General features: G+C 44.4%; 1 protein-coding gene across 2 annotated transcripts; it reads right to left on the bottom strand.

Annotated features, from left to right (window-relative positions):
• Positions 1-537: 537 nt before the first annotated feature.
• Positions 538-27,793, bottom strand: CGREF1 (cell growth regulator with EF-hand domain 1). 2 transcript variants are annotated; one of them, XM_073624740.1, is made up of 7 exons: positions 26,561-27,793; positions 20,359-20,445; positions 9,860-9,919; positions 6,363-6,419; positions 5,473-5,543; positions 4,077-4,201; positions 538-1,432 (listed from the first exon to the last, which is right to left on the bottom strand). In XM_073624740.1, exons 2-7 carry the CDS (start codon positions 20,433-20,435, stop codon positions 998-1,000), a joined length of 825 nt encoding a protein of 274 aa, XP_073480841.1. In that variant the 5' UTR covers positions 20,436-20,445; positions 26,561-27,793; the 3' UTR covers positions 538-997. The 2 variants fall into 2 exon arrangements, with proteins under 2 accessions (XP_073480841.1, XP_073480842.1); XM_073624741.1 differs by lacking the exon at positions 9,860-9,919 and having other exon boundaries at positions 26,561-27,781.

Genomic DNA, 27,793 nt, shown 5'->3' with positions numbered 1-27,793 from the left:
GGATTTGTAATGACTGGGGCAGTTGGATGGAGTTTTATAGAGGTGATCACATCACCAGGGTTCCTAAAGCCTGGTACACACTATTAGTTTTTTTTTTTCGTTCAACCAAGCAGGTTGAATGAAAAAAAACCTGACAGCTCCGGTCAGAGCCACTGTACTAACAATCCATTGTTACTACAGCGATCCCTCCTGCTGAGCTATTGTGTTCTGACAGGTGTACGCCCCCCCACATCCCCGCCAGAACACTACGGTCAGCGCTGATCAGGAGCTGCTCATCAGACCTTTTTTCGGTCATGACCATTTGACAGAAGCCGGCCAAATGGCCAGCTGCCATACACACGGGCCAAATATCGGACGGTTTCTACTGAACTGGCTGATGTCGCTCGACATTCGGCCCATGTGTACTAGGCTTAAAAGTGATAAATAAAGCTCCAGTGTGATTGCCCTCTAAGCAATGTAAACCTGAATATTTATAAAAGTGATATTTCAGCTTTGAGCCAAGTTGACCTTTAACTATGAAGCATTACAATTGGTCAATCCTTTCCAACACTCCATTTTATTTTCTTACAATCCATCACCAATACATCATTCTGAGGAAGACTCCCAGGAATGTTCTTTTGGCACATCAGATTCATTTAAGCTGGGCAAAGTTCATTGGTAGTTCTTGGCCCGGGGCCACCTGCCAGGGTGTTGGCCAATTTACCAGTATTTAAACTTGATAAGGCGCTTCCATTCCCCATGTTTTTGTGTGGTCATCATTTATAAGGAAATTTTAGGACAAATGGATGGAGCTTCTCCACCGCAGGAAATGTCTAAGCTGTGCCTTTCTCCGACCGATAGCTTTCCAGCAGTTTCCTTCAACAAAGTCTCAGATTGGTCAGTCACAGTAGGCACTAGCTTTTGCCCCCCATGTGGGGAGGTTTTTTATAGTGGCTTTCTTGGTGGTCACAATGCAGGTGACATCAGGTATTGCAGTGATATTATAGGGCAAGAACATTTACATCTCATCCTCAAATACAGTCTTATCCTGTATGAATTGCTTCTGTCCATTGTCTTCCGTTGGCTCCTCCAATTCTTCACTCTCATTGGTTTGCTCTACTGATGCAGCTTCATGATCGATCACAGTTGGCTCCTCCTGGGTGGCCTCTGCTTCTTCTTGGGATGAGGCAGGCACATGGGTCTGCTCTTTCATATTGTCCTTAGATTCTGCTTCCTGATCAGCAGCTTCTGAGGTGTTGGTAGTGTTAGTCTGTATTTCAGCTTCATCCTCTGGGGCTGGAGGATGGGCCCCTGGAGGGATGGGAATGGCCACATTAAGAGTTGGTGAGTTCTCGTCTTTAGAAACTGGTGGTGTGACAAGTTCCTGGGTGCTGAGTAGACCATCCTGGTTGAGGTCTTGTTTCACCAAAATGTCATCTACCAGAGAAATGACCTGCAGGAAACACACAGAGTCTACAATGATATAGGTCTTCAGATATTTAATGTCACATTGATAAATGATTGATTAAATCTATTGCTCATCAGAGACCAACATGACTAAGAACGTAAGATGAAGACTTCTCTATGTTAAATATGAAGGATGTATATGTGGCTGATCCTGGATCTGATTATGAGGATCATCGAAACAGCTGCTTCAACTTTTTTTTCACATAAGCTCTTTTTGGCTGCCAATATTAAAGCATAAAAAAAATGTAAAACAAGACATAAACAAACATAAAAAAGGCTAAATAAAAATTAAGGTAGAAAATATTTCCGAGTGCTTTCAAAATTTGTGTCCAATTTTGGTGGGCCAAACTTTTTTGGAAACATTTAAGGCAAAGAAGAGCAAAAAGTGTTTATTGTTGATGTGTAACTATGAAATACATTTTGCTGGATTTAGGGTGAAATCTGAAATCTATAAATCAATAAGAGGAGGAATTGCCATAACAATAAAAGGAGCAATTTCCCCAACAATAGGTGGAGAAATTGCCCCAACAATAGGAGAAAGAATTAACCCAACAATCAGGGGAGGATGTGCCCCAATATTAAACAGAATAATTACCCAAAAAAGGAGAGTAATTATCCCAACAATGTGGGGCAGAATCGTCCTAACAAAAGGAGAGGAATTGCCCCAACACTGGGGTAAGGAATTGGCCTAACGATAACAGGTGGAATTTTCCCACCAATAAAAGGAGGAATTTCCCCAGTAATAAGCATAGGAGTTGTCCCAACAGTTAGAGGAGGCATTGTCTCAACAAAAAGAGGAGGTATTGTCTGTAAAATAAACAGAGGAATTGCCCCAGCAGTAAGGGGAGGAGCTGCACTAAAAATAAAGGGAGAAATTATTTCAACAATAGGAGGAGGGATTGCCGCAACAAAAAGGGGAGGAGTTGCCCCAACAATAATAAGAAGAATTGCTCCAACAATAAGCAGAGGAATTACCCTAGCAGTTGGAAAAGAGACTTCCTTAACAATAAGGTGATGAAGTACCCCAACAAAAAGGGGAGGACTTGCCCCAACAAGGAAATGCCCAAAAAATAAGGCGAGAAATTGTCTTAAGAAATATGGGGAAGAATTGTCCCAACACTACGGAGGGGGGATTGGGGGATTGCTCCAACAATAGGAGGAGGAATTGTTCTAACAATTGCCCCAAAAATAGGAGGAAGAATTACGCCAACAATAAGGAGAGGAATTGCCCCAAAAATAGTAGGAAGAATTACGCCAACATTAAGGAGATTAAGTGCCCCAATATTACACAGAGGAATTACCCAAAAAAGGGGAGTAATTGTCCCAAAAATATGGGGAAGAACTGACCTAACAAAAGGAGACAAAGTTCCCCAACAAAAGGGTAAGGGATTGTCCCAGCAATTTCCCCCACCATTTGCCCGATGGGGTATTGCCCAAAAAATGAACTGAGGCATTTCCCTAACAATAAAGGGAGGAATTGACCCAACAGAAGGGGGAGGAGTTGCCCAAACAATAATAATAAGAATTACCCCAAAAATAAGCAGAGGAATTACCTGAACAGTTAGAGAAGGGATTTCATCAACAATAAGGGGGTTCCCCATTAAAAAAAGGATAGGACTTGCACCAACAATAAATGAAGGCATTACCCAAAAATAAGGCAAGATTTGTCCCAAAAATATGGGGAAGATTTTACCCCAACAAAATGAATTGCACCCCAAAAAGCAGAGGAATTGCCCAAGCAATAAGAAGAGGAATTGCCCCAACAATAGGGGGAGGAATTGCCCCCAAAAAAGCAGAGGAATTGTCCCAACAATAAGGGGAAGAATTACCCCAACACTAAATTGAGGAATTACTTCAAATATAATGGGAGGCTTTGCCTGAACAATAGGGTGAGCAATTGCCCCAACAATAAGATGAGGAATTGTCTAACAAAAAGTGGAGAAATTGCCCAAAAAAAGGGGAATTGCTCCAACCAGTTTATTAAATAGGCAAAGCTGTTGGAAATATTTGACAAAAAACGAAGGACAAAGCCACACTTTCAGCTGCCAAACGCTTTGATTAAACTTCATAGTGAGACTTTTTATGTAAGTGTGGCTTTTTCCTTCATTTTTGCCATATGTGCTGAGTGGCTAAAACCAGCACCCAGTGCAGAGGGGGGTCAGAGGAACGTGCTCGGGACTTGGAGTGGCGCAGTTTTTTCTTTTGTGTATTGTTGGAAATATTTGCCATAAACAAAAAGAAACCACTACCTCCAAATGAGAAGTGTAAGCCACTCTGAAGACCTAGCGCTGCTTTCCTCCAGCTAATCTTTCCCTATTTCTAACCCAACCTTGCTATGACGATCAAAGATCAGTAATATTCCTTATTCTATCCTTATTATCACAAGCCCTTCCTGGTGGTCTCTAGCTAATTAGATCAGATGTCATATTTCAATCCTATGCAGCATCTTTATTCTCATCCATGAAGGTTCAAGACAGTAACAAATAAATTGATAATCACTACAAAGCCCAACCCCAAGTCACAGCACCATGTACAGCATTATAAATGACTCTTTTGGAAGTCCGCTCTTCCATTGAGCTCATCACTTTACCAATTTCCAGTGGATCCCCACCAACAAATGTGAAACTTACCAGATCTTCTGAAGGTTCCTTCTGAAGACTTTTAGCCAGGATTCTGCGCAGAAGACGCATGAGCTCCAGACCATCTAGAAGTCCACTCTTATCAAAGTCATGAAGGACAAAGAGGTGTAAGATGACTGATGGAGATAAAAGACAAAAGGACATTACATGCAAGACTGATTATTTGTTGGAAGGTCTATTTGTGTATAAACCCCCAACTCTTTATGTACTATGTGGAAGAAAAGAAACGCAGAAGAACAGTACTGAGACAAGTTCATCTAGCGCCCACGGCAAGGATATGGAACTATACCTCCTCCTCCACTGTTAATGCATGCCATAGAATGGGACCCGTAGTCAGTAACATATGATAGGCTTATATTGCTGCCAGTTCGGTATTCAAACCTGTGAGTCTGACAGATGAATGTCTTTCAGCACCAACCGACTTCCTGAGAGATGAAATGAAAGGTTGTAGACAGATGCAGTCTGTACTCCATGGTGTAGGTGGCGCTCGACTGAAGCGGCAAAGCAGAAGGGGACGGAAGTTGCGAGAATTTGGTTCCTCTATATTGTATGCTGGTATCCCAGGTGACTCCAGCGGCCACCTTGGGTCAGGCAGAGTCTATTTAAGACTTTGGCTCCCAGGTTTGGAGCACTTTATGTGAGTGGCTAATGTACGGACAAATTCCCCATCTGGCAGGGACAGTACTTGAAGGCAGGGAAAGGTTCCTGAGGAGTAGGAACAGTGAAAGGATTACATCCACCTCACTCCAGTAAGCCTCCCCTTTGGGTGTAGACCGGCCAGGCTGCATTCCGCATTTCCTTGCAGATGCTGTCGGCATCTTCAAATCTTCAGATCGCTGTCACAGTTTGTAAGTGGCTCCTGACAGGTGTTGAATAAGTTGTGTTGAACCTTTCTACAATGTAATGCTATTGCCTTATTTGGACTCTGTGTATTCACTGCCCGCTACACCATGCTACACCCTGCACTCAAGGTGATGCTGGAAGATGTGAAGGTGAATCACAATAAACCATGTCCTTTGGGAATACCGACCTCTCACCATGCCCACCAACCACTGGGGAACCCTGGCACTTTTCATGGTACACTTTCTTTACCCCACAGAAATCTATTCTTGCCATTAAAGGGCCATTTTGTAGTGTTTCACGATCCCTCCTGCCTATGAGAGCTCTGAATTTCAAGAAAGTAGACCAAATTGTGAGGATTCGTAGACGTGAGATAAGGTAAACATTTCCATGACCCAAGGAAGTGGGAAGGAACATGACCTGAAATACCCCATAATGTTGGTCATGTAGAGAAGTCCCTGATCCCTGACAGCTGACGACCCCCCCCCCCCCCCTAATCCTTTTCTCTCTCGTGTCTTTCTGGTTGTGTTTCACCAGAAACACTCACCAGTTTCTCTCTTCATGTCGGAAGTGCTTTCTTCCATCGGGTCCTCATCTTGCAGATATCCCTGTAGAAGACTGAACAGTAGAACATGAAAATTAGAAAGTGCCCACCATCTTTTCTGTATGCTTCACGTGGGTGAGAGTATTTGTGGATGATTTGCTGAATGCTGGATGCTGAAAGCACCCCAGATGTTCTCGGAGCTGTTTCCAGTGCATCCAGTACAGCAGATTGACCACAAGCACTGACAGCCATGTCACAGGGGACATCTCCACAGAAGGCAATAATTAATAGTTTGATGTTACAACAATCCCTTAAACTGGATGCCTTCTAATGTTTGAGATGTTCCCATAGGATGACCATCTGAGGAAGGGCAAAGAAAGACAGGTGCCTTCTAATGTCTAAAACTTCCCATAGGACAGTGATGACGAACCATGGCACCCCAGATGTTTTGGAACTACATTTCCCATGATGCTCATGCTCTCTGAAGTGTAGTTGAGAATCATGGGAAATGTAGTTCCGAAAAACATATGGGGTGCCAAGGTTCGCCACCACTGCCATATGATGACCATCTGAGGAAGGACATAGAAAGGCAGGTGCCTTCTAATGTCTAAAACATCCCATAGGATAACCTTTTTTAAGATGGACTTAGAAAGGCAGATGCCTCACTCAGCATAATGGGTGGGAAAAACATGCTCATCCAGGATTGTGTCAGGTTATCTTCAGCCCAACCAACTGTAAAAGTTCTCGGGTGGTCTCTACCAGGCCAAAACCTCAGATGAATTGTAGTTGTGTATTATGCAATACAAAAACAATGGCATCCCCAATCTTCCCCCCACACTTTCCTTTAGTCTTCCATTTAAAGACCCAGCATCATTCCCTTCCGGAGGTCTTACCTGAGCTGTTCGTCCCCTAGTGTGAACGGGTTGAGGACATTTTCTTGCGCCTCCAACCTGGAAAATAACAGAAAAGTTACTAAGTGCTAATGAGACAGCTGGAGGACAAAAAGAGGTGGACTGGTCTCATGTGATGAGAAAGGTGTAAAGACCTTCTACGCAGCAAACATCAGTTCTATATTTAGGTATGTATGTCACAACCTATAGAACTCGTGCTCTCCTGATTGGACCATCCCTAACTGGGACCTTCCACATATCCCAAGCACTCTACCCTATGCTAACACTTCTCCCTCTTTTAGTTCTTATCTATAAACTCCCACAGCTCTTGTAGAACTCATGTTCTCCTGGTTGGACGCTTCACGTACCCCAAGCACTTTACCTCATGCTAACCCTTCTCCCCATTTAGTTCTTTTCTACAAACTCAAGCAGCTCTTGTGGAACTTATGCTCTCCTGGTTGGACTCTTCATGATGTACCCCCAACTGGAACCCTCCACATACCCCAACCACTCTACACTAACCTAACCCTTCTACCCCCTTCGGTTGCAGAGCTCATGCTTTCCTGATGGGACCCTCTTCATACCCCAACTGCTCTACTTTACCCTGACCCTTCTTCACCTTTCACTTCCTAATTTCTTTTCTATTCCATTCTATCCTCCTGACTTTCCTCCAACCATAGTACCTCTAAGGAGTCAACACTTGCAGATTCTCTCACTTCTTCCTCTATGGTTGCCAACCAGTGGTAGTTTTTACTTCCAACCAAATGTAGGTCATGCCGAAAGATGATAGGGACATCTATTCCTTCTTATCCAATATTTCAATTAGGTCTAGCTCATGTGAATTTCCCATGACTTCCCACAACCACTCCTCTCCTACCTCCTCCACCCTTGGCCTTTTTTTCTACCTATTTTACAAACGTAATCTTGTGGCCTTTATTGCTCCTCATTACCTTTGTATGAGAAACTTGCTGTAACCATTTTGGCATTGTTGTATCTCTCTTTTTTGAAAAACTGGAAAAACCCAATAAAAACTGTTGTAAAAGAAGTATCTGGGTCTGTACTGAGACCAGAAGCATCTTCCAGATCTGTGCAGTAATCCAGTGTGAAATTTTGCCTCTGTGCAGGAGCTTCCTGTAATAAAGACCAGTCAATGATGTTCTTTCTCCTTGAGCAGGGTGACTGGTCATGACTCCGCCCACTCCTGTGGTTTTATGCCTGTTGCCTGGGTCCCTCCCACAGCTATGCTCTCTGCACAGGCTATGCACAGCCCAGTAATTATATCACTGCTACTTTTTCAAGGTAATATCTGGGTTTGCAAGAGCATTTAGTGCAGACAAAGTATATTTACATATATCTGGAGGAATATGTTTGAATTAAAGATTTTAGACAGGTGTCACTATTGGATGAACTCTCCCCTATTCCTGTGCTGATGACAAATGTAACAATATACAGGGGGTCCCCGGGTTACAAACAAGTTAGGGACTGTAGGTTTGTTCTTAAGTTGAATCTGTTTGTAAGTCGGAACAGGTACATTTTTTAAGTGTAGCTCCAGCCAAAAAAAATATTTTTAAGCTTTTTGGATAGCATAGGGAAGGGTTATCACCCCTGTAACATTTGTTTTGCTGTCTGTGCCCCTGTTCAGATGATTTCACCTGACTTTCTGTCCCAATGACAATTGGATTTTGAAAATTTTGGGTTGTTGTGGAAACAAGCCTTGGTGATAAAGCATCAGTGGAGGTACCTTTTCCCCATATTAGCTCTTACAGGAGTGAATTTCCCTTCCTAGGGGTAGATTTCCTCTCACTTCCTGTTGTCTCCCTCCGTTTGTAAGTAGGAGTCGTTTGTAAGTCGGATGTTTGTAACTAGGGGACCCCCTGTATACATTATATTACCAAAAGTATTGGTACGCCTGCCTTTACACGCACATGAACTTTAATAGCATCCCAGTCTTAGTCCGTAGGGTTCAATATTGAGTTGGCCCACCTTTTGCAGCTATAACAGCTTCAACTCTTCTGGGAAGGCTGTCCACAAGGTTTAGGAGTGTGTCTATGGGAATGTTTGACCATTGTTCCAGAAGCACATTTGTGAGGTCAGGCACTGTGGGGTTGTTTTTCAGGAGTTGGGCTTGGCCCCTTATTTCCATTGAAGGGAACTCTTAAAGCGTCAGCATACCAAGACATTTTGGACAATTTCATGCTCCCAACTTTGTGGGAACAGTTTGGGGATGGCCCCTTCCTGTTCCAACATGACTGCGCACCAGTGCACAAAGCAAGGTCCATAAAGACATGGATGAACGAGTTTGGGGTGGAGGAACTAGACTGTCCTGCACACAGTCCTGACCTCAACCTGATAGAACACCTTTGGAATGAATTAAAGCAGAGACTGCGAGCCAGGCCTTCATGTCTTGTCTTGTCCAGAATGCGCTTCTGGAAGAATGGTCAAACATTCCCATAGACACAGTCTTAAACCTTGTGGACAACCTTCCCAGAAGAGTTGAAGCTGTTATCTGTGACACCAGAACAAATAGGAGAGTCTCCTCAGCAGGAACACAGACAGCAACACAAATGTGACAGAGGATCTAACCCTTCCCCGCCCCCACCCAAAACCACAAACATTTATTTTCGGCTTTAGATGCACTAAGCTGCTTAGTGCATCTAAAGCCAAAAATATATTAGTCTAAGCAGTATATGTCATGGCAGAAAAAGGGCATTTGCAGTACCTCCCAGCAATACATGGACATTTCCCCGGGTATTGTGCCTTTAAAATCCCATATGTACAGAAAAATACCCATTGATCTGGCAGGAAACGAGTGAGCTCCTACCTTCCTATAGTGAAAAAGAAGGGGTTCCCCTAAGTGGATTTTTCCGGCACTTGCAAAAGTAATTTATGTAAAATAGGAAAATACACGTATATATATATATATATATAAGGTAAAACAGTGTTTATGTTTATTCAAAACGTTCTAGTGTTAAAAACAATGCATACATTTGCAGACAACGAAAACATGTACATTAGACATATTACAAAGCGGTTGTGATATCTATTTCTGTTGGTAGGTAACAGATGATGTTTAAATAGTAGAATTCTTTTCAAGCCCAACGCGTTTCGGGTACATTCTATTTCAGTCCTTCTTCAGGGGCATAATTGAAAAGAAAGGTTCATCTAGATTAATTGAAAAACATATATTTGATCAATTGCCATATAAATCTATATGTCAATAACCAATCGTAGGTTAAATGATCCATAGATCACTTACCTGTTATGTTACCGTTGGTGTTTATGCAGAAAAAGACATTGGTAATTACAACCAGGGGCGGGAAATGCTTGCAAGAGAGATGGCGTTTGATTTGGTGTTCATGAGTAGGAAAGCTGTTCTCTGGGTACTTGTATCTCATATGTAACACTTCCCCAATGAGAGGGGGGAGAGATGAGGGGGAGGGAAAGGGTTTATAGAGTTTTTTTTGGTTTTATTTTTGTGATGTATATAGAGGTTCACCTACCCCTGCCTCCCCCGGATGCGTGCGGGCCACAGCGGTATACTGGAGCGAAGAGGAACCGTCCTATAAATAAAAGTTCATATAGTTTGAATGAGTGACATGTTCTTATTTCATAAAGCGAACAGTAATAATCTTTTATTAGTATATGTCCATTAGTTGCTGATAGCTAATGGACCAAGTCCACTTGTAAGTTTGTGTGTAGTGAAACACTACTTATATGTCATTCAAGGTAAGAGAGAAAATGTATTGTTCATTAAACTGGTAGTTAATGGACATAATTCGCCTACAGAATATACTTGCATGTACAGTATAGAGTTCTTAATCAGTCATTGTAGGTAGAAAATATAAATTCATAGAAGTTATGTTTGATATGCACTATATACTCCCCTTAAAAACATTCATATGATTCATATTGGAGCATACTGACAGTAATAGCATTGTGTGGTCATAGTGTTTAAAATTATATAATAGGGGGTGTGCGATAACGAACAAAAACTACTGAATAGAGAAAGGACTATATAAATATATGCACATGCAAACATGCATGTGCACATATATCCACACACAATTAAGTGTGTGCATGGATGAAAAATAATGGATACTTATGTAGATAACTTTAGTATTATGTTTTAAGTTTATAGTACTGGTAGAAAGATGATGATAGACAATGTGAGATCTAATACATGCAAGCATGTAGAGCAGAAGGAGAAGACCAGTATATTAAGTGGTTAAAAAGCAGAGTTCTAATACCTGTTTTTAGAAAATAGTCATGTTAAGCCAGCCACGCATCCCAGCATCCGGCAGGTAAGACGCCTTAGCTGGGAATGAGTGGGGCCAGTTTATATGTGTGGCGGGTTCCAATCAGCTGGCGCAATGATCGCGCTCAGCTGACTGGTAATCCTCGCCAGCTGGCAGGCCTGAAAAGCTCCCTGAGACGGGGATGCGCGGCGCCGCCCCTACCGCGCATGCGCGAGCGCAGTTACGTTGGAGTGGCGTCACGCACACCCCTCCCACCGGCACGGAAAGCCTCACCGGCGGACTGCGCATGTCCGCCGGAGTGGCAATATGGAGGTGAAGGGCATAGATGTTGTGTTGCCCTGGTAACCTCCTGTAGTGCCGCCCAGCTAAAAGTGCTGGGCGGCCTTTCCGTGCCGGGCAACCGCTATTGGTGGACGCATCCAAGGGGGGTGGGCCGGGAGAAAGGCAAACAAGTTAGTGTTTGAGAATTATTAACCCTAAAAGAGGGGGGAAGTGTCAATTGTGAGCCATCTATATGTAAAAGTGGGTAGAGAATCACAGAAACACATAATTACAGGTTTTTGTATACTTACAAATACTCTTAGTGGGTAGTTACTTATAGATGGAAGAGAAAGAACTAGTTCTTTTGTATAGCTGCCCTAAAAAACTAAGAGTGACATAGATAGTGCAAATTTAAGACATGACGGCCTTACATGCAACTCCACACTATGGTGGACTCATCCCATCCATCTATAATGGAAGGGAGCCATATGTGCAGGTGTACAGATAGCCCAATAGTATCAACCTTACAATACCCTTGGCTTGTCAAACTCTCTGTGTTTGTTTGGTTACACTGGTGTAACGAATGAAGTGATTCCTCGGGCACATATGAATTGGCAATGAGGTATTACCCATCCGCCCTACAATTACTAACCTTAATAGATGCATGTTTATGATATAAATTGCTATGAACTTATTTTGATATGATGCAACCAATGCATTTAAATATAGTTGGAATCTGCTAGAATACAAATTTTGAAGCTAGATCAACTCTGTTATCTATTTTGTTGATAAAGATCCTTTGTGACATTTGTAACAGCCTGCACTATCTATGTCACTCTTAGTTTTTTAGGGCAGCTATACAAAAGAACTAGTTCTTTCTCTTCCATCTATAAGTAACTACCCACTAAGAGTATTTGTAAGTATACAAAAACCTGTAATTATGTGTTTCTGTGATTCTCTACCCACTTTTACATATAGATGGCTCACAATTGACACTTCCCCCCTCTTTTAGGGTTAATAATTCTCAAACACTAACTTGTTTGCCTTTCTCCCGGCCCACCCCCCTTGGATGCGTCCACCAATAGCGGTTGCCCGGCACGGAAAGGCCGCCCAGCACTTTTAGCTGGGCGGCACTACAGGAGGTTACCAGGGCAACACAACATCTATGCCCTTCACCTCCATATTGCCACTCCGGCGGACATGCGCAGTCCGCCGGTGAGGCTTTCCGTGCCGGTGGGAGGGGTGTGCGTGACGCCGCTCCAACGTAACTGCGCTCGCGCATGCGCGGTAGGGGCGGCGCCGCACATCCCCGTCTCAGGGAGCTTTTCAGGCCTGCCAGCTGGCGAGGATTACCAGTCAGCTGAGCGCGATCATTGCGCCAGCTGATTGGAACCCGCCACACATATAAACTGGCCCCACTCATTCCCAGCTAAGGCGTCTTACCTGCCGGATGCTGGGATGCGTGGCTGGCTTAGCATGACTATTTTCTAAAAACAGGTATTAGAACTCTGCTTTTTAACCACTTAATATACTGGTCTTCTCCTTCTGCTCTACATGCTTGCATGTATTAGATCTCACATTGTCTATCATCATCTTTCTACCAGTACTATAAACTTAAAACATAATACTAAAGTTATCTACATAAGTATCCATTATTTTTCATCCATGCACACACTTAATTGTGTGTGGATATATGTGCACATGCATGTTTGCATGTGCATATATTTATATAGTCCTTTCTCTATTCAGTAGTTTTTGTTCGTTATCGCACACCCCCTATTATATAATTTTAAACACTATGACCACACAATGCTATTACTGTCAGTATGCTCCAATATGAATCATATGAATGTTTTTAAGGGGAGTATATAGTGCATATCAAACATAACTTCTATGAATTTATATTTTCTACCTACAATGACTGATTAAGAGCTCTATACTGTACATGCAAGTATATTCTGTAGGCGAATTATGTCCATTAACTACCAGTTTAATGAACAATACATTTTCTCTCTTACCTTGAATGACATATAAGTAGTGTTTCACTACACACAAACTTACAAGTGGACTTGGTCCATTAGCTATCAGCAACTAATGGACATATACTAATAAAAGATTATTACTGTTCGCTTTATGAAATAAGAACATGTCACTCATTCAAACTATATGAACTTTTATTTATAGGACGGTTCCTCTTCGCTCCAGTATACCGCTGTGGCCCGCACGCATCCGGGGGAGGCAGGGGTAGGTGAACCTCTATATACATCACAAAAATAAAACAAAAAAAAACTCTATAAACCCTTTCCCTCCCCCTCATCTCTCCCCCCTCTCATTGGGGAAGTGTTACATATGAGATACAAGTACCCAGAGAACAGCTTTCCTACTCATGAACACCAAATCAAACGCCATCTCTCTTGCAAGCATTTCCCGCCCCTGGTTGTAATTACCAATGTCTTTTTCTGCATAAACACCAACGGTAACATAACAGGTAAGTGATCTATGGATCATTTAACCTACAATTGGTTATTGACATATAGATTTATATGGCAATTGATCAAATATATGTTTTTCAATTAACCACTTAAGGACCGCCTAACGCCGATTTACGTCGGCAAGGCGGCACGGGCAGGCAAAATCACGTACATGTATGTGATTTGCCTCTCGCGGGTGGGGGGTCCGATCGGACCCCCCCCCCGGTGCCCGAAGCGGTCCCGTTCTGTTCCCCGGCGATCCGAGATGAGGGGGAGGCCATCCGTTCGTGGCCCCCCCCTCGCGATCGCCGCCGGCCAATGGGAACACTCCTTTGCTGCTGTATGCTAAACAGCAGCAAAGGAAATGATGTCATCTCCCCTCGGCTCGGTAGTTTCCGTTCCAGCGCCGAGGGGAGAAGACATCAATGTGAGTGCACAACACACACACACACAGTAGAACATGCCAGGCATACAAAACACCCCGATCCCCCCCCCGATCGCCCCCCGATCCCCCCCCAATCACCCCCCCCCCCCCCCCTGTCACAAACTGACACCAGCAGGTTTTTTTTTTTTTTTTTTTTTTTTTTTTTCTGATTACTGCATAGTGTCAGTTTGTGACAGTTACAGTATTGGGACAGTTAGTATTAGCCCCCTTTAGGTCTAGGGTACCCCCCTAACCCCCCCTAATAAAGTTTTAACCCCTTGATCACCCCCCGTCACCAGTGTCGCTAAGCGATCATTTTTCTGATCGCTGTATTAGTGTCGCTGGTGACGCTAGTTAGTGAGGTAAATATTTAGGTTCGCCGTCAGCGTTTTATAGTGACAGGGACCCCCATATACTACCTAATAAATGTTTTAACCCCTTGATTGCCCCCTAGTTAACCCTTTCACCACTGATCACCGTATAACCGTTACGGGTGACGCAGGTTAGTTCGTTTATTTTTTATAGTGTCAGGGCACCCGCCGTTTATTACCTAATAAAGGTTTAGCCCCCTGATCGCCCGGCGGTGATATGCGTCGCCCCAGGCAGCGTCAGATTAGCGCCAGTACCGCTAACACCCACGCACGCAGCATGCGCCTCCCTTAGTGGTATAGTATCTGATCGGATCAATATCTGATCTGATCAGATCTATACTAGCGTCCCCAGCAGTTTAGGGTTCCCAAAAACACAGTGTTAGCGGGATCAGCCCAGATACCCGCTAGCACCTGCGTTTTGCCCCTCCGCCCAGCCCACCCAGGTGCAGTATCGATCGATCACTGTCACTTACAAAACACTAAACGCATAACTGCAGCGTTCGCAGAGTCAGGCCTGATCCCTGCGATCGCTAACAGTTTTTTTGGTAGCATTTTGGTGAACTGGCAAGCAAGCACCAGGCAGCGTCAGGTTAGCGCCAGTACCGCTAACACCCACGCACGCACCGTACACCTCCCTTAGTGGTATAGTATCTGAACGGATCAATATCTGATCCGATCAGATCTATACTAGCGTCCCCAGCAGTTTAGGGTTCCCAAAAACGCAGTGTTAGCGGGATCAGCCCAGATACCTGCTAGCACCTGCGTTTTGCCCCTCCGCCCGGCCCAGCCCAGCCCACCCAAGTGCAGTATCGATCGATCACTGACACTTACAAGGCACTAAACGCATAACTGCAGCGTTCACAGAGTCAGGCCTGATCCCTGCGATCGCTAACAGTTTTTTTGGTAGCATTTTGGTGAACTAGCAAGCACCGGCCCCAGGCAGCGTCAGGTTAGCGCCAGTACCACTAACACCCACGCACGCAGCATACGCCTCCTTTAGTGGTATAGTATCTGAACGGATCAATATCTGATCCGATCAGATCAGATCTATACTAGCGTCCCCAGCAGTTTAGGGTTCCCAAAAACGCAGTGTTAGCGGGATCAACCCAGATACCTGCTAGCACCTGCGTTTTGCCCCTCCGCCCGGCCCAGTCCAGCCCACCCAAGTGCAGTATCGATCGATCACTGTCACTTACAAAACACTAAACGCATAACTGCAGTGTTCGCAGAGTCAGGCCTGATCCCTGCGATCGCTAACAGTTTTTTTGGAAGCTTTTTATTGAACTGGCAAGCACCAGCGGCCTAGTACACCCCGGTCGTAGTCAAACCAGCGCTGCAGTAACACTTGGTGACGTGGCGAGTCCCATAAGTGCAGTTCAAGCTGGTGAGGTGACAAGCACAAGTAGTGTCCCGCTGCCACCAAAAAGACAAACACAGGCCCGTCGTGCCCATAGTGCCCTTCCTGCTGCATTCGCCAATCCTAATTGGGAACCCACCACTTCTGCAGCGCCCGTACTTCCCCCATTCACATCCCCCAACGAAATGCAGTTGGCTGCATGAGAGGCATTTTTATGTGCTCCCGAGTACCCCTACCCAACGAACCCCCCCCAAAAAGATGTTGTGTCTGCAGCAAACGCGGATATAGGCGTGACACCCGCTATTATTGTCCCTCCTGTCTTGACAATCCTGGTCTTTGCATTGGTGAATGTTTTGAACGCTACCATACACTAGTTGAGTATTAGCGTAGGGTACAGCATTGCACAGACTAGGCACACTTTCACAGGGTCTCCCAAGATGCCATCGCATTTTGAGAGACCCGAACCTGGAACCGGTTACAGTTATAAAAGTTAGTTACAAAAAAAGTGTAAAAAAAAAAAAAATATATATAAAATAAAAAAAAATAGTTGTCGTTTTATTGTTCTCTCTCTCTATTCTCTCTCTCTATTGTTCTGCTCTTTTTTTACTGTATTCTATTCTGCAGTGTTTTATTGTTATTGTTATTGTTATTGTTATTATGTTTTATCATGTTTGTTTTTCAGGTATGTAATTATTTATACTTTATTGTTTACTGTGCTTTATTGTTAACCATTTTTTTGTCTTCAGGTACGCCATTCACAACTTTGAGTGGTTATACCAGAATGATGCCTGCAGGTTTAGGTATCATCTTGGTATCATTCTTTTCAGCCAGCGGTCGGCTTTCATGTAAAAGCAATCCTAGCGGCTAATTAGCCTCTAGACTGCCTTTACAAGCCGTGGGAGGGAATGCCCCCCCCCCCCCCCCACCGTCTTCTGTGTTTTTCTCTGGCTCTCCTGTCTCAACAGGGAACCTGAGAATGCAGCCGGTGATTCAGCCAGCTGACCATAGAGCTGATCAGAGACAAGAGTGGCTCCAAACATCTCTATGGCCTAAGAAACCGGAAGCTACGAGCATTTTATGACTTAGATTTCGCCGGATGTAAATAGCGCCATTGGGAAATTGGGGAAGCATTTTATCACACCGATCTTGGTGTGGTCAGATGCTTTGAGGGCAGAGGAGAGATCTAGGGTCTAATAGACCCCAATTTTTTCAAAAAAGAGTACCTGTCACTACCTATTGCTATCATAGGGGATATTTACATTCCCCGAGATAACAATAAAAATGATTTAAAAAAAAAAAAAATGAAAGGAACAGTTTAAAAATAAGATAAAAAAGCAAAAAAATAATAAAGAAAAAAAAAAAAAAAAAAAAAAGCACCCCTGTCGCCCCCTGCTCTTGCGCTAAGGCGAACGCAAGCGGCGGTCTGTCGTCAAACGTAAACAGCAATTGCACCATGCATGTGAGGTATCGCCGCGAAGGTCAGATCGAGGGCAGTAATTTTTGCAGTAGACCTCCTCTGTAGATCTAAAGTGGTAACCTGTAAAGGCTTTTAAAGGCTTTTAAAAATGTATTTATTTTGTTGCCACTGCACGTTTGTGCGCAATTGTAAAGCATGTCATGTTTGGTATCCATGTACTCGGTCTAAGATCATCTTTTTTATTTCATCAAACATTTGGGCAATATAGTGTGTTTTAGTGCATTAAAATTTAAAAAAGTGTGTTTTTTCCCCAAAAAATGCGTTTGAAAAATCGCTGCGCAAATACTGTGTGAAAAAAAAAAATGAAACACCCACCATTTTAATCTGTAGGGCATTTGCTTTAAAAAAATATATAATGTTTGGGGGTTCAAAGTAATTTTCTTGCAAAAAAAAAAAAACTTTTTCATGTAAAAAATAAGTGTCAGAAAGGGCTTTGTCTTCAAGTGGTTAGAAGAGTGGGTGATGTGTGACATAAGCTTCTAAATGTTGTGCATAAAATGCCAGGACAGTTCAAAACCCCCCCAAATGACCCCATTTTGGAAAGTAGACACCCCAAGCTATTTGCTGAGAGGCATGTCGAGTCCATGGAATATTTTATATTGCGACACAAGTTGCGGGAAAGAGACAAATTTTTTTTTTTTTTTTTTTTTTTTGCACAAAGTTGTCACTAAATGATATATTGCTCAAACATGCCATGGGAATATGTGAAATTACACCCCAAAATACATTCTGCTGCTTCTCCTGAGTACGGGGATACCATATGTGTGAGACTTTTTGGGAGCCTAGCCGTGTACGGGACCCCGAAAACCAAGCACCGCCTTCAGGCTTTCTAAGGGGCGTGAATTTTTGATTTCACTCTTCACTGCCTATCACAGTTTCGGAGGCCATGGAATGCCCAGGTGGCACAAAACCCCCCCAAATGACCCCATTTTGGAAAGTAGACACCCCAAGCTATTTGCTGAGAGGTATAGTGAGTATTTTGCAGACCTCACTTTTTGTCACAAAGTTTTGAAATTTGAAAAAAGAAAAAAAAAAAAGTTTTTTCTTGTCTTTCTTCATTTTCAAAAACAAATGAGAGCTGCAAAATACTCACCATGCCTCTCAGCAAATAGCTTGGGGTGTCTACTTTCCAAAATGGGGTCATTTGGGGGGGTTTTGTGCCACCTGGGCATTCCATGGCCTCCGAAACGGTGTTAGGCAGTGAAGAGTAAAATCAAAAATTCACGCCCTTAAAAACGCTGAAGGCGGTGATTGGTTTTCGGGGCCCCGTACGCGGCTAGGCTCCCAAAAAGTCCCACACATGTGGTATCCCTATACTCAGGAGAAGCAGCTAAATGTATTTTGGGGTGCAATTCCACATAGGCCCATGGCCTGTGTGAGCAATATATCATTTAGTGACAACTTTGTGCAAAAAAAAAAAAAAAAAAAAAAAAAAGTGTCACTTTCCCGCAACTTGTGTCAAAATATAAAATATTCCATGGACTCAATATGCCTCTCAGCAAATAGCTTGGGGTGTCTACTTTCCAAAATGGGGTCATTTGGGGGGGGGTTGTGCCACCTGGGCATTCCATGGCCTCCGAAACTGTGATAGGCAGTGAAGAGTGAAATCAAAAAGTTACACCCTTAGAAATCCTGAAGGCGGTGATTGGTTTTCGGGGTCCCATACGCGGCTAGGCTCCCAAAAAGTCCCACACATGTGGTATCCCCGTACTCAGGAGAAGTAGCTGAATATATTTTGGGGTGCAATTCCACATAGGCCCATGGCCTGTGTGAGCAATATATCATTTAGTGACAACTTTTTGTAAATATTTTTTTTTTTTGTCATTATTCAATCACTTGGGACAAAAAAAATAAATATTCAATGGGTTCAACATGCCTATCAGCAATTTCCTTGGGGTGTCTACTTTCCAAAATGGGGTCATTTGGGGGGGTTTTGTACTGCCCTGCCATTTTAGCACCTCAAGAAATGACATAGGCAGTCATAAACTAAAAGCTGTGTAAATTCCAGAAAATGTACCCTAGTTTGTAGACGCTATAACTTTTGCGCAAACCAATAAATATACGCTTATTGACATTTTTTTTACCAAAGACATGTGGCCGAATACATTTTGGCCTAAATGTATGACTAAAATTGAGTTTATTGGATTTTTTTTATAACAAAAAGTAGAAAATATCATTTTTTTTCAAAATTTTCGGTCTTTTTCCGTTTATAGCGCAAAAAATAAAAACTGCAGAAGTGATCAAATACCATCAAAAGAAAGCTCTATTTGTGGGAAGAAAAGGACGCAAATTTCGTTTGGGTACAGCATTGCATAACCGCGCAATTAGCAGTTAAAGCGACGCAGTGCCAAATTGGAAAAAGACCTCTGGTCCTTAGGCAGCATAATGGTCCGGGGCTCAAGTGGTTAATCTAGATGAACCTTTCTTTTCAATTATGCCCCTGAAGAAGGACTGAAATAGAATGTACCCGAAACGCGTTGGACTTGAAAAGAATTCTACTATTTAAACATCATCTGTTACCTACCAACCGAAATAGATATCACAACCGCTTTGTAATATGTCTAATGTACATGTTTTCGTTGTCTGCAAATGTATGCATTGTTTTTAACACTAGAACGTTTTGAATAAACATAAACACTGTTTTACCTTATATATATATATATACGTGTATTTTCCTATTTTACATAAATTACTTTTGCAAGTGCCGGAAAAATCCACTCAGGGGAACCCCTTCTTTTTCCTAAAAAAGTTTTTTTGGATGTGGCACGGCCCCCTTTCCCTTTTAACCTAGGTAGACCAGTCATTTCCCTCTATGACCTTCCTATAGTGACTCCTGCCTAGGTAGTGGAGATGTGGAGAACAGGATGTGTTTTGTTGTCCCATCCTGGGGTGACAACACTGCTCCTCCATAGACAAAGCCTGGTGAGTGAGCGTTGTCACCTGAGGACAGGAAGTGTTACAAAAAGGGTCACCAGATAAAAATAACAGGGAAAAATCCTGAAAAAGAGAAAATGAATGCAGGCACCACATCTATGGAACGGTAAGCAACAATGAATGTAAAGTAGTAGGTTTCTAGCTGTGTATCCCAGCAAGGTCGCTTTGATTTCTGTGAGGACATCAGTTTAGACTACAAGTGGCAGCTGCTACCTACCAACCTACCAGCCAAGCCAATAAAGATGAACCAAACCAAATCCCATTTTCCCTATCCACAGGGCTCACTCTGTAATGTACACTCTGGGAGACAGTATGTGAGTTTAGGCAGCTGACCAGCCAAGTTTTAGGCTTCCATGACTTCCAATCTGAAGAGCATAGATAAGCTAGAGCTTTATGCTCAGACATCTAGCATCAGCCCCATCAGGGGTCATCAATACTGGAGACTCACCTGTCCCCAGAGCGAGGTGCTGCCAGGCCGCTACTGAAAAGCAGAGGAGCCAGCGGGATCAGGAGGAGAGCCATCATGGTGAAAATCCTGCAAGACAGACACATTGAATTATGCAGCAGATTTCCACTCAGTGAAATGAGTCCTTATTGTACATATAGCCCAATGTGGACACAGTAAAAAAAAGTTGACCCCTGAAGGAGTTGCTGAATTTTAATGAGTTTTCCTGCTTTCCCTACTGGTGACCTGCCCTGTAGCTTCACCCAGACACTTATTGCACCTCTGAAGGTGACTGACAGTTCTGAAGGCCACCATACTTCTTTTGCAAACTGTATTGACTCAATAGTTTAGAGAGATAGAGTAGCAAGGACCATAGTTACATACTGTTGTTAGTCAGGTTGAAAAAAGACGCAAGTCCATCTAGACCAGCAAATAGATCACTCCAATTAGTAGCTTCTTTTAGTATCACCTGTCACAGACTCTATAGGCCCATATGGGCAGCTACCTTAAAGTATCTTCAGCATCTGCCACAGACCAGATTAGGATTTTTCAGACCTCCTGCAATGGCCAGTTGTGGAGCTTTAAGCCCAGACAGGCAACTCTCTGAGCTGAACTTTTTTGTACCTTCAGTTTCCTCCCCCAGGCAAAAGGGCACGCAAGGGAAATACTGCAGCTTTTTTGGGCTACACCTCCCCAGGCAGTAGCCTGGAAGTCATAGACCTCCCATGATGGTATCCTTTCCAGGCACATTCTCTCCAGGCAAAACCTGGGAGGCCAAGACCTCTGGACTCCCATTCTCTCCAGGCAAGGCGTGGGAGGTAAGGACCTCTGGACTCACATCCTCTCCAGAAAAACCCTCGGAGGCAAGGACCTCTGGACTCACATCCAATCAGGCAATGACCTCAGGATTCACATCATCTTCATGCAAAGCCTGGTAGGCAAAGACCTCGGGACTCACATCCTCTCCAGGCAAAACCCAGGAGGTAAGGACCTCTGGACTCAAAGCCTGGGAGGCAAGGACCTCTGGACTCACATACACTCCAGGCAATGCCTAGGAGGTACAAGACCTCTGGACTCACATCCTCTCCAGGCAAAGCCTGGGAGGCCAAGACCTCTGGACTCACATTCCTTCCAGGCATAGCCTTGGAGGCCAGGACCTATGGACTCATATCCTTTTCAGACACAGCTTGAGAGGCAAGGACCTCTGGACTCACATCCAATCAGGCAAAGCCTAGGCGACAATGACCTCTGGACCCACATCCTCTTCAGGTAAAGCCCAGGAGGCAGGGACCTCTGGACTCACATTCTCTCTAGGCAATGCCTAGGAGGCAAGGACCTCTGGACTCATGTTCTCTCTAGACAAAGCCTGGGAGGCAAGCACCTCTGAATTTATATTCTCTCCAGGCATAGCGTGGGAGGCAAGGACCTCTGGACTCACATCTTCTTCAGGCAAAGCTTGCGGGGCAAGGACCTCTGGACTCATACCTTCTTCAGGCATAGTCTGTGAGGTAAGAACCTCAGGACTCACAGCTGTTCCAGGCAAAGCCTAGGAGGAAAGGACTGGAGCACTCATATAGACATTCTCTCCAGGCAAAGCCTGAGAGCGAAGGACCCTTCTAAAAGCTCACTCCAAATATTTATCCTCTTTCCCAGCCCGCATCACTGGCAACAACCACTTAGTGATTGGCCAGGGAGAGATAAATATTTATAACCCAATCTATTGTATCTTGACACATGATCTGCCGGAGGACACTCCCCAGTAACAGGCAGAAGCAAACAATGTCCTTGGGCTTAGGAGAAACATAATGAACCTAGATAAAATGAACAAAGCTCAGGCTAGCTACAGCCTAGCCACAAACACTACATTTAGACTAGGAACAGTCCAGCATATGGCTGGGTCTCCACATAAACCCAGATAGAAGAGTTGCAGAGACTGTGGAGTCCTGGAACAGTGAAATTTGTGAAGGGATTTACTGTTACCATAAGTCCAGTGAGCCTCCATGCACACTGGCTTAAAAAACGCTGCTTCTACAGAAGTTTTGTGTTCTGCCTGTAGAAGCTACTCAGTGTTATCCTATGTGTCCACGCACATTAGGACGTTAAGAGGCATATTTTGAGTTTAACATTAAGAGGCAGAAAAAAAAAATCTTCTGGTTTGCGTTTCTGATTTGAGCTTGGAGGCAGAAAAAACGTAAAACTCTCCTAAACTCGTCTAGACTTTGTACAAAAAATGCTTGAACAGACATTTTTTTAAGCCCAGTGTGCATGGAGCCTGAAAGAAAGGTCGTTTTTATCTCACCGCCAGCATGGAGGTTCAGGATAATCTTTGCTAGGACTGGTTCCAGTTTTTATCAAACCTTCTTCAAAATCATTAACACTTATTGTTCAATTTCACCTTCCTCTGGTAAATGTTTGACTTTCTCAGAGTAAACAGATTTCTTCCCTAATGAAGGTGCTGTCCAGGATCTGTGGAAAGGAGTGCCAAGGAGTCAGACTCGTAACTACTTCCTAATCATGCAGAGTCCCATAACAGGAACCCAACTGAAAACCTCCATGAAACACATTTAAACTGTCCTGAGAACTGACACTGATGAAGAATTGGACTACTACCAAATGAGGGCCCTGCAGGACAGGACTATCATTACTTATATTAGATCTACATTTATCACAATACCTCTCAACTGTCCCTGACTTTGAAGAACTTCCCATCTTTGGGAACTCAGTCCCTCTAAGCTACACTGGGAACCCAACCCCTCCGTCCTTTTTGGGTAACCAAACTCTCTATCCCTCTTCATGAACCCAGTCCTTCTGTGTCTTTTTGAGAACCTAATCTCTCTGTTCCACCTTGGGAACTCAATCCCTCTTTCCCTTTTTGGGAACTCAATCTCTCTGTCTTTTTTCAGTCCCTCTGTCCCCCTTTGTCCCACCTTGGGAACGCAATCCCTCTTTCCCTTTTTGGGAACTCAATCTTTTTCAGTCCCTGTTTGTCCCACCTTGGGAACCAAGTCCTTCTGTCCCAGTTTTAAAACTCAAACTCTCTGTCTTTTTTTTTGGGAAGCCAATCCACTCCTGTTTGTGAACCCGTACTCTCTGCCCCACTCTGAGAACCCAATCCCTCTGGCACTCTTTGTGAAACCAATCCCTCTAACCCTTTTTTTGGGCCCAATCCCTCTGTCCCTTTTTTTTAACCCAATCACGATATTCCCAATGCACACGTTCCTAAAGATGGCTGTTCCGTATCGGTGGGTGCTGCAGTGACCCCAGGCTGGGAACCGTAGACACTCAATGCAAGACATGTCACCAGCACACCAAGGATACCTCAAACGGGTCCAAAGCTTTATTACGTGGACACATGGTACATGCAAAGGCAATGTTTCGGAGCAACGCAGGGCCCCTTCATCAGGCAAGTGACCTACAGTATAACATGTGACCACGTAATAAAGCTTTGGACCCGTTTGAGGAATCGTTGGTGTGCTGGCGACATTTCTTCACATTTTTGTGAACCGAATCCCTCTTTACGAACCCTTGCTTTCCATCCTTATTTAGAAACCAGTCCCTCTTTGCAAACCCAATCCCTCTGTTGTTATTGGGGGGGGGGGGGGGGGGGGCAGATGCTGCCCCACTTGTGAATGAGTAAAGGGTACATAGTAAAGAAAAGTCACACAATGTACATCTACCATCAATCATGTAATTCAGCGATGTAGATTCACATCAGTCATGTTGCCTGCCTACCCTCTGAAAGAAATACATTTGCCACCCATCAACATGATGTTAACCTGACAACTGCTTGCCTGCTTCTGGCAGCTCCAGTGGATGACTGCTGTAATAAAGTAAAGTAAGTAAAGTAAAGGGCTGGGATATGGCCAGATTTGGTCACTTATATCACCCAGTAGACCCCACTCCTTTACATGAGCTGTCATCCACCTTACCTGTCAGAGCAGCCGTCGGGTTAATGTTGTTTCGGCATGCAGCGTTTTGTTTTTTTTTTCTCTCTGCAGGTCGGTGGGCGTCAAGCATTGGTGATTAAGGAAAATTGAAATTGTTGGATGGCATGATTGACAATAAATGTACATCGTGGGACATTTTGGGGGTTTTTGTTTTTGTTAAATGACTTACCAAAAACTTGAAGGACCTGGTATGAATTTATGGGAGAAACCCCACACAAATTTTTTTTCTTTATTCTGACTCTTTGTTTACATGGCTGGGAATTCTGGACCATGTAAGTGAATGGGACCGGTGGCAATGGTTGTTATGGGCTTGGCGGTGCCTGCATCCTTAGCAACCATTGCCAGTAGCAAGCTACCATATATAAGTAATGCAGCTATTATACATGATGTTTGGCTCCAGCCAAACGGGTAAGTATTCACACGTTCATCCGAATGCCCAAACATGTATAGGTTTGATCTGAACTTGGTCAGTGATGTCATATTGGGGGTGTAGTGTTCTATGTATAGAGAGTAAAAGAACTGTATTATGATCATGTCCATTGGTAATCATGTTGGGGTGGGAATGGTGGGTCATGTTGGGGTGGGGTTGGTCATTCATTTGGAGTCTGGGTGGTCAGTCATGTTGGGATGTGGTTGGTCATTAATTTGAAGTGGGGGTGGTCAGTCATGTTGGGATGTGGTTGGTCATTAATTTGGAGTGGGGGTGGTCAGTCATCTTGGGGTGGGGGTTGCCGCTCATGTTGCTATAGGGATGGTAGATCATGTTGGGATGGGGGTGGTCAGTGATGGTGAAGGTGTAGATTTCTATGTATAGAGCATAAAAGAATTGTATTATGATGGTGTCTAGTAGTCGGTCATGTTGGGATGAGGGTGGTTGGTGATGCTGGAGATGTAGAGTTCTATGTATAGAGTGTAGAACAATTATATTATGATGGTGTCTAGTGATAGGTCATGTTAGAATGGGGGTGATTGGACATCAAAAGAAGTTCTGGACAGCCGCACTCCAAAAAATATTTTTTGCCTTTTATTCAAAAAAGTGTCATCTAAAATATAGGTCACAGCAGGGCGGAAAAGAGCTTACGTGTTCCACACTACAAACAGTGCTTAATCATAGCTATGATTAAGCACTGTTTGTAGTGTGAAACACATAAGTTTTTTTCCGCCCTGCTGTGACCTGTATTTTAGATGACACTTTTTTGAATAAAAGGCAAAAAATATTTTGGGGTGTAGAGATCTATGTGTGGGGTATATTGGGTATGACATCCTGGGGTCAGGTGGTCGGTGATGTTTTGGTGAAGAGTTCATGTGTAGAGTATATTTGGTATGACATCCTGGGGTCAGGTGGTCAGTGATGTTGGGGTGAAGAGTTCATGTGTAGGGTATACGTAGTATGACATCTCGGGGTCAGGTGGTCAGAAATATTGCTGTGTAGAGTTCTATGTGTAGGATATATTGGGTATGACGTCCTGGGGTCAGGTGGTTGGTGATGTTGGGGTGTAGAGGTCTATGTGTGGGGTATATTGGGTATGACATCCCAGGGTCAGGTGGTCAGTGATGTTGGGGTGTAGAGTTCATGTATAGAGTATATGTGGTATGACGTCTTTGGTTCAGGTGTTCAGTGATGTTGGGGTATAGAGCTCTATGTTTTGGGTATATTCGGTTTGAGGTCCTGGAGTCAGTTGGTCGGTGATGTTGGGGTGTAGAGCTCTATGTGTAGGGTATATTGGGTATGACATCCCGGGGTCAGGTGGTTGGTGATGTTGGGGTGAAGAGCTCTATGTGTGGGGTATATTGGGTATGACATCCCGGGGTCAGGTGGTTGGTGATGTTGGGGTGTAGAGCTCTATGTGTAGGGTATATTGGGTATGACATCCTGGGGTCAGGTGATTGGTGATGTTGGGGTGTAGAGGTCTATGTGTGGGGTATATTGGGTATGACATCCCGGGGTCAGGTGGTTGGTGATGTTGGGGTGAAGAGCTCTATGTGTGGGGTGTGTGTGTTTGGTATGATGTCCTGGGGTCAGATGGTTGGTGATGTTGGCGTGTAGAGTTCTATGTGTAGGGTATGTGTGTTCGGTATGATGTCCCAGGGTCAGGTGGTCAGTGATGTTGGGGTGAAGAGCTTTATGTGTAGGGTATATGGGTTCGGTATTACGTCCTGGGTTTAGGTGATGGCAATCACATTGCAGTGATGAGGACATTGCATTCAGGATTATCCTGCAGGGAGGAATGGAAGAATTCTGCAGTCGTGGCGCTCACCTTCTGTGTCTGCAGCTCCGTCATCTGCTGTGTGCTGTGTCACATTCTCCTTCTGCAGTACATAGCACTTCCCTCCCCACCACATCATCATCCTCCTCTGTAACCCCTTCACTGCCAGAGACTGCACCTCCTCACCACTACCACCATCTTCACCATCCTCTGTAACCCCATCACTGCCAGAGACTGAACCTCCTCACCACCGTCACCATCATCATCCTCCTCTGTAACCCCTTCACTGCCAGAGACTGCACCTCCTCACCACTACCACCATCTTCACCATCCTCTGTAACCCCATCACTGCCAGAGACTGCACCTCCTCACCACCGTCACCATCATCATCCTCCTCTGTAACCCCTTCACTGCCAGAGACTGCACCTCCTCACCACTACCACCATCTTCACCATCCTCTGTAACCCCATCACTGCCAGAGACTGCACCTCCTCACCACCGTCACCATCATCATCCTCCTCTGTAACCCCTTCACTGCCAGAGACTGAACCTCCTCACCACCGTCACCATCATCATCCTCCTCTGTAACCCCTTCACTGCCAGAGACTGTCCTTCCTCACCACCGTCACCATCATCATCCTCCTCTGTAACCCCTTCACTGCCAGAGACTGAACCTCCTCACCACCGTCACCATCATCATCCTCCTCTGTAACCCCTTCACTGCCAGAGACTGTCCTTCCTCACCACCGTCACCATCATCATCCTCCTCTGTAACCCCTTCACTGCCAGAGACTGAACCTCCTCACCACCGTCACCATCATCATCCTCCTCTGTAACCCCTTCACTGCCAGAGACTGTCCTTCCTCACCACCGTCACCATCATCATCCTCCTCTGTAACCCCTTCACTGCCAGAGACTGAACCTCCTCACCACCGTCACCATCATCATCCTCCTCTGTAACCCCTTCACTGCCAGAGACTGTCCTTCCTCACCACCGTCACCATCATCATCCTCCTCTGTTACCCCTTCACTGCCAGAGGCTGAACCTCCTCACCACCGTCACCATCATCATCCTCCTCTGTAACCCCTTCACTGCCAGAGACTGAACCTCCTCACCACAGTCACCATCATCATCACTGTCTTCTATAACCCCTTCACTGCCAGACACTGTCCTTCCTCACCACCATCATCATCACCATCCTCTGTAACCCCTTCACTGCCAGACACTTCCCTCCTCACCACTACCATCATCTTCTGTAACCCCTTCACTGCCAGACACTGTCC

The sequence above is a fragment of the Aquarana catesbeiana genome, linkage group LG04, assembly GCF_042186555.1.
Source record: "Aquarana catesbeiana isolate 2022-GZ linkage group LG04, ASM4218655v1, whole genome shotgun sequence".
Classification (NCBI taxonomy): Eukaryota; Metazoa; Chordata; class Amphibia; order Anura; family Ranidae; genus Aquarana; species Aquarana catesbeiana.
This window is presented reverse-complemented; position numbering and strand designations above follow the sequence as displayed.